General features: G+C 28.8%; 2 protein-coding genes across 10 annotated transcripts in view; one reads left to right on the forward strand and one right to left on the reverse strand.

Annotated features, from left to right (window-relative positions):
- LOC107165504 (uncharacterized) overlaps nt 1–3,462 on the forward strand; it is a 38,807-nt gene extending 35,345 nt beyond the window's left edge. For 6 of the 8 annotated variants that reach the window (XM_089223100.1, XM_089223098.1, XM_015513761.2 and 3 more), the window contains 4 exons: nt 1,288–1,396; nt 2,160–2,297; nt 2,935–3,117; nt 3,195–3,462. In XM_089223100.1, coding sequence (XP_089079226.1) covers nt 1,301–1,396; nt 2,160–2,297; nt 2,935–3,117; nt 3,195–3,287 — 510 coding nt within the window. In that variant the 5' untranslated portion in view covers nt 1,288–1,300 and the 3' untranslated portion in view covers nt 3,288–3,462. Of the gene's footprint in view, nt 1–1,287; nt 1,397–2,159; nt 2,298–2,378; nt 2,448–2,934; nt 3,118–3,194 lie in introns of those variants that run through there. The other 2 variants (XM_089223101.1, XM_089223102.1) reach the window with 2 other exon arrangements.
- The window catches only part of LOC107165495 (zwei Ig domain protein zig-8-like), a 233,486-nt gene that overhangs the window by 32,229 nt on the left and 181,807 nt on the right, over nt 1–19,450 (reverse strand). For both annotated transcript variants that reach the window (XM_089223095.1, XM_089223094.1), the window contains exon 3: nt 13,397–13,607. In XM_089223095.1, coding sequence (XP_089079221.1) covers nt 13,397–13,607 — 211 coding nt within the window. The remainder of the gene's footprint in view (nt 1–13,396; nt 13,608–19,450) is intronic.

Genomic DNA, 19,450 nt, shown 5'->3' on the forward strand with positions numbered 1-19,450 from the left:
GTTTTTTACTATTGACGAACTCGAATTATATTTGAACATACGCCGTGCTCGTCCAATTTTTTTACAGCTACGCAGGTAACCGTTTAAGTGCAATAGTTTTTTTTGTTTTTAATAGTTTCATACTGATACACTTAGCATAATATGATAGGATTAATAAAATATAATAAGACATCGATAACAGCATTCACGATTTATTATTTATTTTTTTCTATAATAAGTTCGGTGATCGCATTATATTATCAGTGTTGAAATTATATTTTGTGTGGATAAAATGTTTTAGAGTTTTAGTAATTAGATTACTGATGAGTAGTGACTCGTGAGATATTGGCGATTCATAAAATCGTATCATATTGCAATGCAGTCACCGTACCTATTCATTTTTATTTCAAACACTGTTAAGAAAAAATTAAAAGTAATCATTCAAGGAAGTGAAAAGAAATTTAATGTTTTTAACAAAATAGCGACGAATAAATAAAACTCATTTATATTCAATAATTCGATATCTATCGATATTTTATACTGAACAGAATTAGTGTAATTTGTTAAACGTAACAGCTGTTACAACAGTCCTAATAAGCAGTTATTAGATCTTGTCCAATATGAGAATGATGGGCCACCAATGTTATAAACGGTCATAACGTTAATTTTTAAATACTTTACGTGTACTCAAACTTTTTGACTGGCGTTTAAATGTCATAATCACTTAGGTAGGTACTAGTTGGAGTGGAATCGAACTGACCGAACAGAAACATACAAAATATTACTTAAATAGGATTCTTTTAGAACAAATCGGTGCTCTAGGCGGAATTAATATATTACATTTTTTTTGCGGATCTCGAAGTGCTTAAACTTTGGTAGTAGGTACATTTTCAAAGCATGTGGTTCTAAATTAGAGGAACTTTTAATTTTTAACGTGTATACTGCGTATGTTATCACTGATTTGCTGCAGTGATAAAACGTTATTATAATTTATAATGCTCTGCAAAGTACATGTACACCACAAATACACAATATTATGTAACAACCAATTAACCATTATAATATATGCCCTGAAGTACATTCAACCAGAGTTCTAATTAATGTCATGTTATTTTAATCTTATTACATTTATTTCCGTAAAAATAAATATAACTTTGTGTTATAAAAAGTATTTAAATGAAAAGCGAATTTACTTCTAAATTATTTACTGTAGAAAACGAGATACCACCGTCCTAGGGGTGGGTTAGTTATGCCGATAAATCATTAGTAATAATAAAAATATTAACATTAAATCACACGTTTTTTCAGAAAGAGGAAAAATATGGCAACAAAGATCCGTCGAAATGAGAAATTAGCCAGTTCACGTCTACAGCAATCGAACTTTCCGAAGTTAATCCCGTCCAAGAGACCTGCAAAGGTAGGTGTACCAGCGCCTACTATAGGTACCTCTAAAACGATTTCAACTAAAAATTAAAGTAATCATTATTAAGGACGAATTTACGATTTGTGTCAGGACGTATCGTTTTTTAGTATCTATTGTATTATTTGAATATTTCACCCAGCACTAAGTTAGGTATAATATTATTAATAATATATCACACTATACGCGCGAGGGCACAGTTTCGGAATAGAACAAAAAACACGCGTTCTTTATAATATAATATAATAATTCATATCCGACAAAACCCCACGTATTTCAATCGCGATGATATATTTCCATAATAATTAACGTCAACCGAACAAAGTAGATCTCGAATGGCTTAAAGATAAATCGTGTCGGCCTACGTAAACAAAATAAAACGCCGTTGACGTATATGATAAAATATTAACGTACAGTTCCTCATAATATTATCGTTTCAGTGGCGAATTTTCAGTTCAAGCAGCCTACGCTCTAAAATATTATAATATATGTATATTTTATATTTTATTTTTTATTTTTTTTATTGTGTTTTTTAACTCTAACTCGTAATTTACCTTTTTAAAAAACCTTTGCTTTTGGCTAAATAATTTAAAAAAGAAAAGTTGATGATTTGTATACTGGTGAGTAATGATTGGAGGGCGGGGTGGGTTTTTCTTCTATTTATAGTAGGTTATTATATTTCTAATAATTATCTAATCATATATAACAAACAATATTTATAATTATTTAAATCGTATTATTTTATAAACATACCGAATAGAAGAAAAATTGCATGCGCATAAGTCCGTGTGATCGTATGATGACGAAATATTGGCAAAACGATTATGTCGACACTCAATCAAAAGCACGATGTCATCTAAAATGTTTAGAAGTGATCGCAGGATCACATCTTGAAGAGGTAATGGCAATAAATATATTAATAAAATAAATTTAAAATAAAAATTTTGTTAAAAATGTATAATATATTTTTTATTTATAGACGGTGGAGAGGGGGGAGAATTGATCTTCCTTTGCTTACACCTCTCCCCCCCTATTCGATGATTACTAGGTAACGGCTGTTAAATTACCACTATAGTTTTCCATTGCAGAATGTATCAACTAGGATAAAATGCGCACAATTCTTATTATGTGTTTACAATATATCGTTTAGTAAATATTATCTTCTTCTTTTCCTTTGCCTTCTCTCCCAACTATTTGGGGTCGACCACCCTAGTCCTCAATTTCCATCACTTGCTACGATCTTAAGCATCACAAACACCATTTATTCTCATATCGCACTCTATAACTTCAACCATCTCTTTTTCGGTCTTCCTCTTCCTTTTTTCCATATTCACACTCATGTTCTTTGTCACTGAAACTGCCTCAGTTTTTTCTCTTCTTAAAACATGTGCTAGCACTCTCAATTTATTCTCACGCAATTTTTCAACTCGTGTAGTAAATATTATAATATACTAAAATATGCACTGACCTAAATAACATATTATAATAATATACGGTGAATTCTAGCAATATTATTTATCTGTTTTTAAATTTAGCCACTGTCGTCGCTGACCTCTAACCCGACCAATAATCCATCTGCAGACGATACTAGGTGTAGGAAAACATCGTCGAACGGGAGCACTGCAACACGTCTTGTAAACAGGTTCACATGGTTAAAGACGGATACTGGTTTCAGAATGAAATGCAATTTTGGCCCTATAGACGAATGTCAAGGAATCGTAAATTGAAATATTCCATACGTTTTATCCACATAAAATTTTATGGAAACTATTCGATTTTGATCAATCTATTTCAGATAGCATCGGTTGTCGTTAAAAAAACCGGAGTGACTGAGTACTGGTTTTACAGACGAGGATTCCTTTCCACCATTCATTACAAAGAGACGTGAACAATAAATTAAAAAATCAAAAAATCACACCATTATTTGTATAGGTCGTATTATATTTTTACACAAGGTTTATCTTTTATGTGAGCGAATCGATCATGTTTACATAACTATAAGTTTTTAACACTTCCTATATATTGTTATTTAATAAAAATAGTGAATATTGAAAAAAAACGAATTACCGCGTCTCATCATATTATTATAATCTTATAGGTATAGTTTATAAAGTTATAACTATAGAACGATACAAAACATGTTGGACATCTCTATGATACATTAAATTATAATAGTTAAAAAATTCGTTAGGAATAACTATACAATTTATTTAGACCTATAGACGTGACGATGCAATATTGAATATTTAAGTAGCCACCTTTTTATATTATAGGCACTATATTCACGTGTACCGTTATCGTGGTACTTACAAAAATGTTCAAGAAAATAATATTTTTTGATTAAAATAATATGAAAGTTGTGCCATCTTAATATACCTACTAATATAATACTGCACTGTATTTTTCACTAGTTTTAAAAATCTAATATTATTTTCGAGATACATCAAAGTTTAGTCGGTTGGTAAAATCAACCGTTTTTCGAGGTCATCTTGGAAACTTTTTTGTTTTTTTAGAAAATAAGTATGGTAGATTATTAAAACTTAAAAAATTGTTTACTGTTTAACAAAACGTATTGTTTAACCTTAAGATAAAAACGTTATTTATGACCATGAAACGTGTAGTCATATTGCTATTGGCGTTGTTTTCAGTACCTATTTATCATAGTTAGGATTTGGAAAACAATTTTAAAAGTGATATGTTAATCATATGAATCAAATAACCTATATCTGTTCAACGAATATAATTGGCATCGTCATTAAAATAATCAATTTTAGAATTGCTGAAGATGGTAAAATAGCGGAAACCTAGTGTAAATGATATCTTATTTAATAAGGTATTTAAAGTTAATTTAAATAATATTTTCTTGGTATAAAACAAAAAAAGTAAAAACTATTTTCAAATTATTTAAAATATAAAAATAGTTAAAAAAGGATATAAAATATATGTAATATCGGACTTAGTTCCTATGTATTTATTATATTTGAATTATTTTTTATGCTATATAAATATTAATAGATTAATATAAGTCATTACATTTTTTAAATTATCATAGCCCTTATATTATCTGATCATACACAACCCCAACTCAAAAACTAATCGTTTGATAATGATACGTTTAAATATTTAGAAAAATTATACTCTAAATATTTTTGTGTAGACCAGGGAAATTTTTATTTGAAAAACAATTGATCTTTCCTCAGGACACTTCTCAAGTAGTAGAAAAAAAATTCAAAAATATGAAAATATGGTGTTTAAGAATATTATTTGAAAATATAAAAAAATCATATTTTGAATTTGTGCATTAAGTGGTATGAATAAAAAAAAGGTTATTTTTTATAAAGTTTATGAATATGCGTCTAGTGGACAGTTTATAAGAATATTGTTTCCAAAAAAGTTTTAATTGAAGAGCTTCCACCGTAATATAATCATCCTAGGGAGATATAAGATATAATTATTTTAGGATGGTTCAACATGAATTAAAATTTAAAACTTTTAGCTGATGTTCAGTTATTAGAACAAATCATCCCAAGGCGGCGGTAAATATGCAGTCACATAATCTATTTTTGTCAATAACTCAACTTGCATAAAATATTAAAACATGAATTTTAATTTTAATCAATACAATTTATTTATGATTCAATGAGACAATAGAATAGACAAATAAAGAAGAAGCCAAATGGGTTGGCTATGGCAGGGCGTAATACGTTTCCACCAAAAGTAAATCTTTCTCTTTACCACCAATACCTGTTTCCACCTAAGGTGTATCTTTCCCTTTTCCACCAATAATTAAACCACGGTTAATTTACTAAAATAATTTGTATACTACGCTTATATTAAAATCTTTAATACAGTACAGTTATAAGTTTATTCAAAATGCTTATGTTGGATTGAAAAAATGATATATTAGTGTATTTAGTTATGTATATATTGTATCTACTTATATATATATATATATATATATGTATATAATTGGTTGATATGTTTTTTTCAATCGTAGAATATAGTAGTATACTCGTACAGTCGTACAATTGTTTTTGTAAAAACGTGGTAAATAGTCTTATTTGGTGGAAAAGGGTATTGGTAGAAAAAGGAAAGGTACACATTTGGCGGAAACGGGAATCGGCCCTATGACACTCTATAATCTCTCCCTATTGTGCATGGTCCTTGGATCAGCATAGGAATACTAAAATGTAATTTATTGACTTACTGTGATCTTAACCGAAGTATTTGAATAATAAAATAATGGGCATAGCCGTTTTCGACCAAAAACGTACCTTTCCCTTTTCGGCCGATTCACTTTTCGACCAAATTTAAAAAAGACTGATTCCCTTTACGACCAAAAACAAATTTTTTTGTAAAATTATGGCAATCATATAATTATGTAATTTTGACAAATTATTAAAAGTATAAGTTGGTACTGAATAATACCAAGAAATTTGAATTCGATTTGAAAAACCTTCAAAATTTAAATAAATGAAATAATAGGGATAATTTTTAGTGTGTGTGTAAAATTAATATCGTTTTGTAAATAATTTTGTCGCGAATCGTATTTTTACGAGTATTGTTATTTTACAACATTTTATGCAACTTATAAAAAACTATATTATGTAGCAGCAATTATTTTATTTTTTTTACATATATTATATAAATTTTTGTTTTGGCCGAAAAGGGAAGGGTACATTTTTGGTCGAAAACGGTCTCGCCCAAAATAATCTTATAACCAGGACGTAAGTCTTTTCTTTTCCGAAAGTTTCCACGCTGCAGATGCCTGGTGAAATTTAATTTGAATATTATCTAGGGTACACTGTTATAGTGCGGAGATTTTCACGTCACCAGACGTCTAGGGACACCCTTTTCGCCGTTAATTGACTACGGGTCGATTGACAATGACTTCGGGAGATTCGATGAGACGCATATCCAAAATCGTATTAATATAATATAATAACGACGGCACGTAACTAATAAATTGGAAACCGCTGCACTTTCCGCTGTTTGAAAGTACGTATAGACTTACGTCGGAAGTCATGTCGTCGATCATATTATTATATAACGTCTTTGACTCATACCAATAAATATATATGTATAAAATATATTTGTGTATATATATCGGGTGATTCATTTAAAGCAAAGAAACTCATAATTTTAAAAACTACTAACGTTTCTGAAAATACATTTTTTAATAGTAAAATTGTTAGTTGTTTAAAAACAATTTTTTTTTAAATTTTTTAATGAAAATTTGCATTTTTAATTTCTTATTTCTCAGTAGAATAGTTTTTCCAGTATTTCAATGTATAAAAATCGCAGTTTATGAGTTATAACTTATAAGTATTTAATGTTTAAACGAGCGGAGAGGATGAGAGTACAAGGGTGGAAAATGTTGCATTCTCTAAAATTTGATATTTTTTATATCGAAATAGGTACTTTCTTTCACAATATTAATTAATTAATAGTAAACATGTATGTGTTCGTCGAACATAAAAAAAACTTAAACAAAAATAGCGATAACAATTAATAAAATAAAAATCAATATTAAAAAAGAGATATGAAATTTCAAAAATGTCAAAGGGGAAATTTCTGAAGTTGAAAAACTAAATTAAATTTTTATTTTTATTTTGAAGTAATAATAACATTGTAAAATATCGTATTAGTTTAAATATTTTGTTTAACTTTTAATCGTAATTAATAAGTACAGAGGTAATGATAATATTTAATATTTTCCCAACAGTGAAGCATTCGCAATATTGTTATTTTACCACCAATAAAAAAAAAAAATATTTTTTTCTAAACGTGTTATTTGGTAGCTACCAACTTAAAATTAACATATTTTGAAATAAAAAGTCTCTTTTGTTAAATGCATCTGTCCGTAGATATACACAGACCGCGGTATATAGCTATATGGTATGTATACATGAATATAAATCGTAGTCGACACGCGACCATTGTAGTATCGTTGTCGTTGAGGTGTCATATGACTATTATCGATCGACCGACAGAACTAAAATCAACGATTCCGGATCGAAAAGCGTTTAATAATAATAATAAAATGAATTTTGTGAGCGTAATCGGGCCGGCTGTAAATCACGGCGGTACGGCGATATATGTGCGACCCATATCCATACAGTATAATGTATAATATTATTTTGTATTTGTGTACATATTATATTATATTATACAGCGCACGAAAATAAAAACGCTTTTAAAGTATTGATTTCAGCAAATAATTCCATATAACTGCGAGACGACTGCATAATCCGCCCGCAGACTTTTGTACGTGCGATCTCGAAACATTTTTACATTACTCCTGTTTTGAATTACATGTTTCTTAATCCGGCTGCAGTCGAGCCCAAGACGGTTATAGGTCGGTATTTCTTATTCTTTCACTGTCTTTTTCCCTCTCTCTCTTTCTTTCGTACTGTCTCTCCTCTCTTTATTTTTGCTCTTTCCCCCACCCAACGTTTCAGTGGGGAGGTGGGGCGTGGTGAGTTATCGATATATATATATATATATATATATATATGTATGTATATGTATATTCCGTATATCTGTATGAACCAAATAAAACGTAATTTTTTTTCGAACCCCGCCATTAAACTCGGATTACAGAAAATCGTTAAACGTACCATTGTAATGTGTTACACAAATATCTGGCGATAAAACCATTCGTTCTATTTCGCTATTGATGGACCAAAAACGAAAAACTAACATAACTCATCACAAAGGCCTCTTTTTTCCAATGTTTTTTTTCTTGTCAGTCTATCGTCAACCATGCTCGAGAGGAGGTCGTTCTTAATTAACTCTTAAAGGCTGTGTTTTCATTTATATGTATATGAACACAACCAATTGATTGTCTGTCCAAAATATACCGTAACTCGAGCGTTTAACATTTTTCGCCACTGGTGGTGAGAATAAACAACTAAACAACGATTATAATGAATGAGAAATAGTTCAATGTTTGGAGAAAGAATTCCGCGTTTTACAATATGTATGTCTGTTAAAATTAAAAACTAAAAATTGTCTACGCTCTTTCATTTTGTTAGTAAAAATATGGCCTTCTAAAATGTGCCGACGATATTACAGACAAGGTCTGAGGCGAATTCTATCCCAAAACTCGACCGTAATTTAATTATTGACATACAGCTCATTACATTGTATATGCAACAACGCAGTTTTTTGTATACTTTTTAACGATTCAATGCTTGTCCAGATGATATGTAAATTATTTTAAGCGTGATTTTTTTCCCATACGCATTAACGTCATCGCAAAACACTAGATTGGATTGTATAAAAATAATCAATGAATACACAAATATATATTTTGTAAATTGTATTCCGAGATGGGTACTTCAAAATCTAGAATATTAAAAAACGTTATCCATAATCGAACGAGTAAAAAACGCACAATACACGATAGTATAAATAATTGTAAATTGGTTATTCATATACCATTAGAATAGTTTGTTAATTTTTTGCACAATATTATGTTTATGTAATTACAACATTTAACGTAGGGTGACCATACGTCCTATTTTTAACTGGATTGACCTTTATTTCAGGGTCGTGTCCTGTTATCCTGACAAACTTCTTTCAGGACGCTTTTTGTCCTGTTTTTTTGATCAAACAAAATGAATTTGAAAACGTAACTTACGAAAGTAATGAATTATGATTATAATTGTAATCTTGTGATTGTCTGAATTTATCAGTATGGGCAGCATGTCTACGAGTTATCGGATTGACCATTATCAGACTTTGCTTTCGATTCCCTTTTGTTTATTCTGCATTAAAACTACGAAAATCTATTTATATCACTGAAATACTTTTTGTGAATACGGTTATCGTTATTATAGCGAATAGCTATTAGTTTGGTCCCAACAATCGTTGAATGTTGTCGACTTGTTGATAATCGTTCCCTAATTAATATTTTACAATTTTAGGAAAGTAATCTATTAAAATGTCTAAGCAAAGATGCGTATTTACACCCGGCTTGAAAGTTAAATTTCCGTTTTTAAGAGATAGTGATGAAATCGGAAAAGTTTTATGTATTGTATGTAAATCAGTTTTTCAATACAAAATGGTGATCCTTCAGATATTACACAACATGTTAAATAAAAGAAACATTTATTGGCCGTATCTAGCAGTTTTTCAAATAAGGTAACGATTTTTTTCACTAATGTACATTCAAAAAACGAAAGCAAACGTATTGCGGCGGAAGAGGGTCTTTTTGCATATCATATACTATCATACACAATCATTCATTCTGGTCTATGGATTGTACAACATAAATTATAACAATTTTCGAGAGCTCGTACAAAATGTGAATCTATAATTGTGAATGTAATAGCTCCTTTCGCCATTCAACAGATGTTAGATGAACTAAAATCCATTAAATTTTTAACAATTATGGTGGACATATCAAATCATAACAATTTAAAACTGGTTCCAATTCTATAATTCGGTATTTTAATCTCCAAGAAGGAGTAAAAATTAAAAACTTATGAATTTAAAAGGAGAAACATCAAATATTTTATCAGATTATATAATAAATGTTTAAAAAAAATGTAATTTATTAAATAATGTTGTTGCATTTTCGGATGGCGTCTTGAGAAAAGGCACAAATAACGTTTTAGCAATTAAAAATTAAAAATAAATATTTCCGGTATTGGCTGTGCTGCTCATATTCTGCACAATGCTATGCATAATAGTGCTGATATTTTGCCAACTGACTTTGAACTCATAATTAATAAAATATTTCAGCATTTTCATATTTATACAGTCCGTATAGAAAAATTAAAGGATTTTTGCGATTTTGTTAGTATTGAGTACAAAAGTCAAAAATATTTTATGATCTGTAAAAACACGTTGGTTATCTCTACAGGCAGCTGTTTCTAGAATAATAGATTTATATCCTACATTGAAATCATATTTTATGTCACAAGAAAAGTGTTCTACAGTTTTAAAAAACTTTTTTTAATGATCCTATATCCATTGCATGGTTATATTTTGTACCAAGTCAGTTGAAGGTGGTATGTGATACAATATAAATAGGATAGAAGGTGATCATATATTATCGACATGCGAGGTATATGAAGAAATTGAAGTGTTATATGTGGTAAAATAAAAAATCTGAAAAATCAACATTTTTTTACATCAACTTATTTCAGATCTTGATAAGAACAAACTGTACAGTGAAAAAAAACTTATTGAGATAACTGATGAGTTTTATGACACGTTTTTATCGTACGTGGAAAAATGGGGATATCACTTTGAACCACTAAAAGTTTTTCGTTGGATTCAAGTTCTATAGATCTTCCTATTTGGAGTGAAATTCAAGAAAGTTTTAAATATATTATTAAGAATAATTCAACATTGAAATTTGGTGAAGTTAATTTTTTTAACGAATTTAATTATGTGATATATGTAATGAAGGTTAAAATGCAAAACTGGAAAAATGGTTCAAAAGCCAAAGATAAGGTGGTGTGAAATATTTAAAATTCTAGAAAAAAATAACATTACAATTAAATATTTTATTGTTATATTAGAGTATTCAATGGCTATTCCAGGAACTAACGCGTCGGTAGAAAGAGTATTTTCAATTACAAATGTTTTAAGGACAGATGAGATCGAAAAGTCGATTTCTTGTGGACACAATTAGATCGATAATAATCGTAAAACAACATTTTAAAAATGTTTAATGTAAGTATAGAATTTCATACATTTCTTTTAGAACACCCACAATTATTAAAACTAATTACTTCTTCAGTAAAATATGAAAACTTTAACGTATATAATTGCTTATTTCACTACGCTATGCTATGTATTCATTATATTTTTTTCTGCGATTTTTATTTTAATATAAAGTCGTATAATTATTTTAACTTTCTACCACCACAAGTTTGCTTAAATGAAGTAGAAATTATAGAAAATCATATTTATCTGTCTAATCTATTGTCTGTTATTTTAATACTAATAATAATATTTAAAACATATTATATACTTATGTGCATATAGTTGTGTCTTGGATTAAAAACAATCAACTGCGTGAGTATTTCCAGGAGTGCATAGAGCGTTTGTTATTAACTGGCGTTATAAATAAAACGATTTCCTTTCCATATACAGCGTAATGGTATATATGGCCATATGGGACAGAATCACATTGTCGGGATATAAAAATATAAGGCCATAGCAAAATTATACGAGCGTAATATTAAAACGGTCGGTAGAATAATAATTACTATATTATTATATTACCTATACTTTTTTTTTTTTTTTTTAAATATTTTAATATATTATTTTTATGATACGTCAGTAGAGGCGACGGTATACTGATACGGACATACGGTAATAATTCACTAATTTTGAAAAAAAAAACTGACTGTACCTATTTATGATTTTTTTTTCTTTTAATAATATTTTTTAATTATTATACAGTTGATACGACCACCGCATTTTTACCATAAACACAAAGTTCGGCTAACGAAAACTCCATTAATTTAATATTATGATATGATGTAATATTATATATATACACGCCGTATACACCAGACCTGTGTCCCAACGTTGCAGTGGGTTTCGTGCGTGAAATTACGTTTTAAAGTGTTATAAAATTATGGATTAACCATCCAAGGGTATATGTACCACTGTATATGTAACAACATGATATATATAATATATATATATTAATGCGCCTCTTATAATACCTGTTTCGTTATTTTTTTCATTTATTAATAATAATAACCGGACCCATCTGTATATTAACGGCACACACATAATATTATTTTTTATTTTTTATGATTATGCAAAATGTCCCAAAATACTTCGTATATAGCAGTCTTGTGTCGAATTCATTTATGCACATGTACATATTATATACATATAGTCATATAGAGAGGGAGAGAGAGAGAATTCGGTTCGTTAACTTAACGACGAAACGTGTAACAATATTGCGCGATTCGTATATTATTATTCTTTTTAATTATTATTGTCGTTTGCGTCGCGCTACTCGATTACTTCGAGTATATTAGTTGCTTGGAATGTACATAATTATATACGACTGTAGTAATTTGTAGGTTTTAAAATGGTCGAGTTAATTAAATTTTCAATCGTAAAATTGATCCCGCACATTTTCTAATGATGTCAATTAAAAGAGGTACGAAAGTAAACATAAATCATCAAAAAAGAAAACGAATTAAAAGTTTGACCAATCGTATAATTATTATACATATAGCCGCTGACTTGATATTATATGTTATTCATCGGTGCGATTAATAAACGGTTAAGCCACGACGGCTTCGTCGAAAAATCATTCCACCACCGTGGCGATTGTGATTTAGGTTAGGTTCGACGATATTTTCTACATTTAAACGTCATATTATTATTACTTCGTATCCATATTTTCAAGGTTTACTCTATTTTTGCACTCATTTTACAATGACTACATGACCGATGATTTTTTTAATTTTAAATTTTCTAAAATTGAATATTTTTTTCTGAAAACGTCTACGTTTAAATATCTATGTTTGAACGAATATTTTATTATTTATAAGGATATAAAGTTTCGAAAAACGGCCTGCTGAAAAGGGCAAATATTCTTTTACTTTGCGAGTTTTTACTGCACCGCACCACACCGCTCTTCCGTTACCCTAAATGCTTATAAATAATAAATTATTGATTTGGTACATACGATATAATATTTTATGTACTGAAATGTTCGGAAAAATATTCAACTCTGGGTACGAAATTAAAAACAAGTGTCGCAATTTAAGTGATGAAAAAAAATGAATAGAGATAATGTGTATAAATTCAAAATGTACTACCTATATATATATTATATAACCGCTTGGGTAGCAACACGTCAGACGCATCAGCCAATTTTTCGCATTTGGCTTATAAACAGCGCCATAATTTATTCCTAAATATTATTATATTATATTTTGCCAAGCACACCGATTTAAATTGACAACGGTTTGTTTTAATTTCTCATGTGTAAAGTGTATGACTTACCTACAACGTTGAGCTGGAATGCCAAACTCATTTTGGGTTCGGTATTTACTTGGCATTCATAGATTCCGGCGTCTCTCGGTTGAGCAAATTTAATCAGTAAGGTCCAATTGTCCGAGTTATCCGGGTGGATGACTTGGAATCTCTGGTCACTGGTATAAGTCAGCACTCCTGCCGTCAGTATGTGCAAGTCTCTCTTCCGCATCCACGATATCTGTGTGCACACGTCAGAAATCACGCCGTTAACAACAACAACAACAACAATAATAATCATAACAATAACGAGTCGTTTCGTAGTTTTTATGAGGGTTGGCATTGTATGGTCCAAGAATTATTGATGGAAAACTGCACACCTCTGATTTATGGGCGAACGTCAAACACGCTGCGACCTACTACGGGACTACTGCAGCGAGGTATGTCGTTTTTAATACTACATTATTAATGTTATATTATATGAAGACCGATAAAAATATCACCGTGAAAATAATATTTACCTTAAAAACATATCTGAAATAAAAAATATATCTTATGAAAAAAAATGTACCTACATATTGGTTTAATATTGTCGAGTCCGAGTGTACTGCGTTAACCGTTTTTTCGCATTACTTAAAACTATACAATTTTTACATATTATTAAATTAATAATTGATAAAATACAGTCATGTTCACTGAATCAATCAGTGAGATGAATCATGTTTGTGATTATTGATCGATCGATATTGATTTTTAGGAAGATTTCTAGCCGATATTATATTTACAGTCCATTAATCCACATAATAGCTTCTCTATAGCTTTGGTGTAACGCATTCAAAATGTTTAATTTATTTTGTATTGTGATACCTACGTTATTTTAATACTTTGAGTAATATATGCCATCATAGTTATTATAGAATAAATGCTCTCCATTGATTAAATTATTTTATATTTTGAAATAAAATTCTGGTTATTTTTGGTTTCTGAGAAATATTCGAGACAGTCAGTTTACAGAGATGGTTTATGTAAATGTTATACAAATTAAATTATTTATTTTCGAAAACACAGTTAGTTGTAAGTTGTTTAAAGTTGTAAGGGGTGGATAAATTATGCGCTATGACAAACGTCGTGAAACACCCTGTATGTTATGAATAATATGTTAACAATTATTATTATTATTATCATTTTCGAGATATTTCATGTTTTATTCGGTTGTATGCAATTATATTTTAATATATTCGTTGTCATTTTAATGGTAAGCCGAACATCATAATTTACAAACCTAATAGTAATGTGTATATGTCATACCGAATTCTAAGAAAATGAATGATAATTATTTATGTTGCTTCATACGTATATAGTTATTTTAAAAGCTTTTTTTATTTACACTCATTACGATATGTAAATGATTTGATACCTACTAAAAGTCAGTAATGACTACAAACCCCAAAACAGGCATATACTTTTATTAGTGATCAATATAGAGTTTTAAAAGATTAAAAAGGGGGACGAGTAAGTAACTGCTCTTCTGCAGTACAGTAGGAGTCGAGTGTACTTCGTATTCGGTTTTAAGCGAAGACGGTTTAACTTATTAGAAACCAATAAGGGGTTAACAAACAGTCATTATAATGTTAACTAATTTTTATATTTTTTGCTGGTTACTGCGGGTTTTCCAGATTATTAAAAAAAGTTCCGAGAATTTTCAATTTTCGTTCTCCTTATTTACCAACTAAATCCAATCTTCTACTAGAAATTCTCATTGAAGTTAATGATCAGATAATTTCTCTGCTGGAAAAAATGTCTTCAGACAAACAAAAAATAAAATATATATCATTGTAATGATCACTCTGCCCAGAATCTTAAATGCGTTGTACAGTTTGTGTTTATAATTTTAGCGTGGAAACCTTATCAACTACCTTTCAATCGAATATAATTTGGTATTATAGTGATAGAAAATGAATGAAATTACATTCAATCATACAAAATATAAATACAGTTTTCCCATTAATATTCTTTTATTGAATAAATAATAACCTAAATAAATTACATTTTTATAAAAGAAAACAAATAATTGTAAATACCAACAAATCAATATTTATTTATGTGTATAAAATGTGTGTATCGATGTCATGATATCAAATCAGATAAAACAGTGAAAAAAATCTGTGATAAAAAAAAAAATTGGATATTTCTATAGATTTTGGTATAATTCAATGGCAAAAACAATAATATTTAAAACATAACTGTGGAAAAATGCGTAGTGGCCCAAGCAGTAAAAACTAGCCAAAATTGTACTCATCATCATTTTTGAAACGATTATCGCAACCTTGTATATTACAATTAAATATTATTACCACGGAGGTTCAAGAAAATTGGAAATAAAAGTTCAACAATATTGCCAAGTTTCATTCATTATTATATAAATTGATTTCTTCTTCAACCCATCGAAATCTGTATTGTACTCATATATTTTCACGGTTTGTTCGATAGTTCCATTAGATGATTTGTCGTTGAGGATTAGTAAGTGGAAATGGATTTGAGGCACTTGGCTCACTTCACTCGTCTCGGCACAAGGCAGTGATTTATTATATTATTATATCATTTTTAATTTGATTGCGATGAATAATGTTACGATAAATCATGGAATTCGAAAAACGATCTTAACCGGAATACATATTATACTTACATGTTTATAGTACATTTTTCAAATTTTAAGTACTCATAAAAATAATTGATGAGATAAGATTTAAGAATTTATTGAACGTTAAGATATGATAGAGCAACGTTTTGTATTAAAATGTCTATAGGTATATTTAATAACCAAAACTACAATTAATGTAACAGTGGGGGAAAAAAAAATCTATTTAACTTTGTAACAAACTATTAAAGTTGCGCCTACTGTTTATATCAGTGACTAATGAATAAACGTTCAGAGGTACCATTAAACCTATTAAATTAAATTAAGACACATTTACAACGTAGGTATGAATCGCTTTGTTCAGAAACTAAAACAATAAACCATTACGAATGTCATTATAATTTGAAATTAAATAACCAAAAAATATAATTCCATTCAATACTATATACATTATACATATACAAAATATGGCATTTGGAATAATAATTCAGCTGAACATTTAGTAGTATTTCATTAAAATTAAAATTAAATTTTAATAAAAAAAAATAATAATAATGAAAATTGAACGAGCTAGGATTAAATTAATATTAAATTGGTAGAAGATTTGACATGATGGGAAAACCATTTCTTATTTTAAAACCAGTGCAAAATATTTATATAAATCGGTAAAAAAATCTAATTTAAGGATAAAAAAATGGTTTGTCGCAAAAATATACTATATAGGCATCTACTATAAAAACAATACGATATCGGATCTGTCATATTTTGAGGGAAGAGAGAAAAAAAAATGAATTTTCTATACCATAGTGTCTGAATAAATGAAGATAAGACTTGTTTTCAACCATTTTCTAATCTAGAAGCCGGCCTGTCGTGAGATCGCAATTACATTGAACATTTGGAAACAACTCTCTCTCTCTCTCACACTCAACAAAGTAGTAATGACTTCCGTAAATTGACTGTTGGTGTGTCGATCGAAAGAGAAATGAAAAAGAGGATTACTCGAGTATATTGTGTTATGCTCCTCCGTCAGGTATAGTGGAGAATTAATAAAGATATTTTTATTATTTACGAAATGAATTATTATAGTGAATATTAATAATTGACATTATATAAAAATATTATTCAATTTGAATAAAATACGTCGTCCCATTGATATTATAAGTGCTGAAATATATTTCAGATTATCTTTAATGTTAATATAAACTTCTTAAAACAATATTAAATGTTTGGAAAATATAATGGAAATATCTATTACAGTTAAGCTTTTAAGTATCTCCATTGGTTTTCAAGTAAATGAATACTTTTAAAAATTTTACATTATTTTAGTAATTAAAAAACGTTAAAAGAAAAAGATTATTAAACTGCTTAAAATTGTTGTCGAACATTTTTTTGTTTTTAACATCAAAATTTAGTTCTTTTTTAATAATAAGATGAAACCATTTAATATCCAAAAATTTAGTTTGAACACGTTTCTCTTTTATTTTTAAAGTCAATATTAATAATATCTAATTTAATATTCGCTCATTAAATTAATTAATGGATGTTTTCGATTCCGAGCAGAATGAGGAAGTTACAATATGGCTGTACAATACCTAATAGGTACGTTTTATTTGAACTGCACTTATTGTGCGGCTGCAAACGTGTTCCGAATAATTCATCAACAGTATTATAGGTAACTATCGTAATATATATGCAATGAACTGTAAGTATTGAACAAGTACTATATAATATTGTAGAATTTATTTCAATCTCCAAAATTAAAAAAAAAAATGCTATAATATTTTTTAAGTCAAATTGTTATATATTTTTTTATACCAATAAAAATAAAACAATCGATCAATAAAATATATGGTTTGAGATCACGTCTATCGAAAACGTCTAAAACACATTAAGTTTAAGTGTCTGAACCCGTCAAATATTTTTAAAACCATTACATTTTACCAAAATGTTCGAGAATATAAAAAATCATGACTAATCATTTTGCAAAATTAATTTGATTTAGAGATTTTTGTCTGATTCCTATCAAGTTTTTTTTGTAATCGAAATCATTACGTAATGTACTTTGTGGGGTTTCAAATTGTTTATACATATAATGTATGAGGTGAATAATTATTTAAAATATTGCGTATGTTCCAATTTGTTCATCGAAAATCGACTAATCCGTCAGTAGGCGAACTTCATTTTTTTTTTAAATTTATTATTACGAGGCGACCGTTCTTTGTTTTTAAATTCGAAAAAAACAAATAAGCTTATTATTACTATCCCGCCAGAGTGGCCTTAGGCGACTATTCGTTTGTAGTGTAGTGGACTCCTGCACGAATGGAGTGCATATTAATATTATATAATGACAAATGCGATACCTATCTAATCTTTTTGAAATTCGGTTACCGTCGTATAAAATTTACGAATTTCGAAAAAAAGGCACATGCCTTAAGGGGATTCATTATATTTTTCTTTCTTTGTTAAATGCACGCGACGGAATTTTAGACGTGTTCTTTGCCAAACGCACCAATTATTGATTTAATAGAGCGATGTTAATTATTCTAAAAAAATAGATTTGAATTTTTCATCAAGACTAATTGAGTTTAAATTACTCACATTTTTTATATAATCTAACAAATTCAAAAAAACCGTTGCATTGAAAAATTTTTATTTTTCATTCTTTTAGAGAAGTTAAAATCAAAAATGTGTGAAATTTGGTCTCCAGTAGACTTGAAGACAAATTTCAATCTGTTTCAGAATTCTTATAACTTTACTTTATCTATCGGTATATGTTTGTGGTAAAGAACAGGGCTTAAAGTCCTATGTCACGCATGAGTTAGACAAAGACAGAAAATTTCGGTATCAAATTACCGTAAGAGGATGTCAGTGCTGCACTATTTATTTTCTCTCTCTGGTCCACGCTCAACATAGAAAAAATGCATTTACGCAGAATAATTTTTTCTATATTTTTAAGTTATCTTAGAGTAACATTACAAAAAAGATAGAGAATAATATTTTCGAGGGAATGACATATCGATTTGTCTAAATAATGTCTTAAGAAAATTTAAACATAATTTTAATTTACAACATTTTTCGTTAATTGTTGAACACAAAATCAAACGACAAATAAAATATAATATCGAAATGTCCATTTCCTCAAAAATATTATTTTCTATATCTTTTTGATGAACAAAGTATTTGCGTAATTTATAAATCTGGACGAGTACAAATCAATTACCATCGATTAAATCGCCATACGTAAAACGCGACACACCATTTAAAATTTCATATAGAGATAGTGAAGTGGATAGTATATACATCATGATGGATGAGTGGTGGACGACAAGCGTATCATAAAAGACGGGCTGAATCGACTGAAAAATGTGTTCTCGAGACATTATATTATATCGTTAAATTGTCGTCCAAGTCAAATGTAAATATAATTTTATTATTTCTCAATTAGT

This window comes from Diuraphis noxia, unplaced genomic scaffold, assembly GCF_037042655.1.
Source record: "Diuraphis noxia isolate RWA-SAM2 unplaced genomic scaffold, SU_Dnox_SAM2 contig0003, whole genome shotgun sequence".
Taxonomy (NCBI): Eukaryota; Metazoa; Arthropoda; class Insecta; order Hemiptera; family Aphididae; genus Diuraphis; species Diuraphis noxia.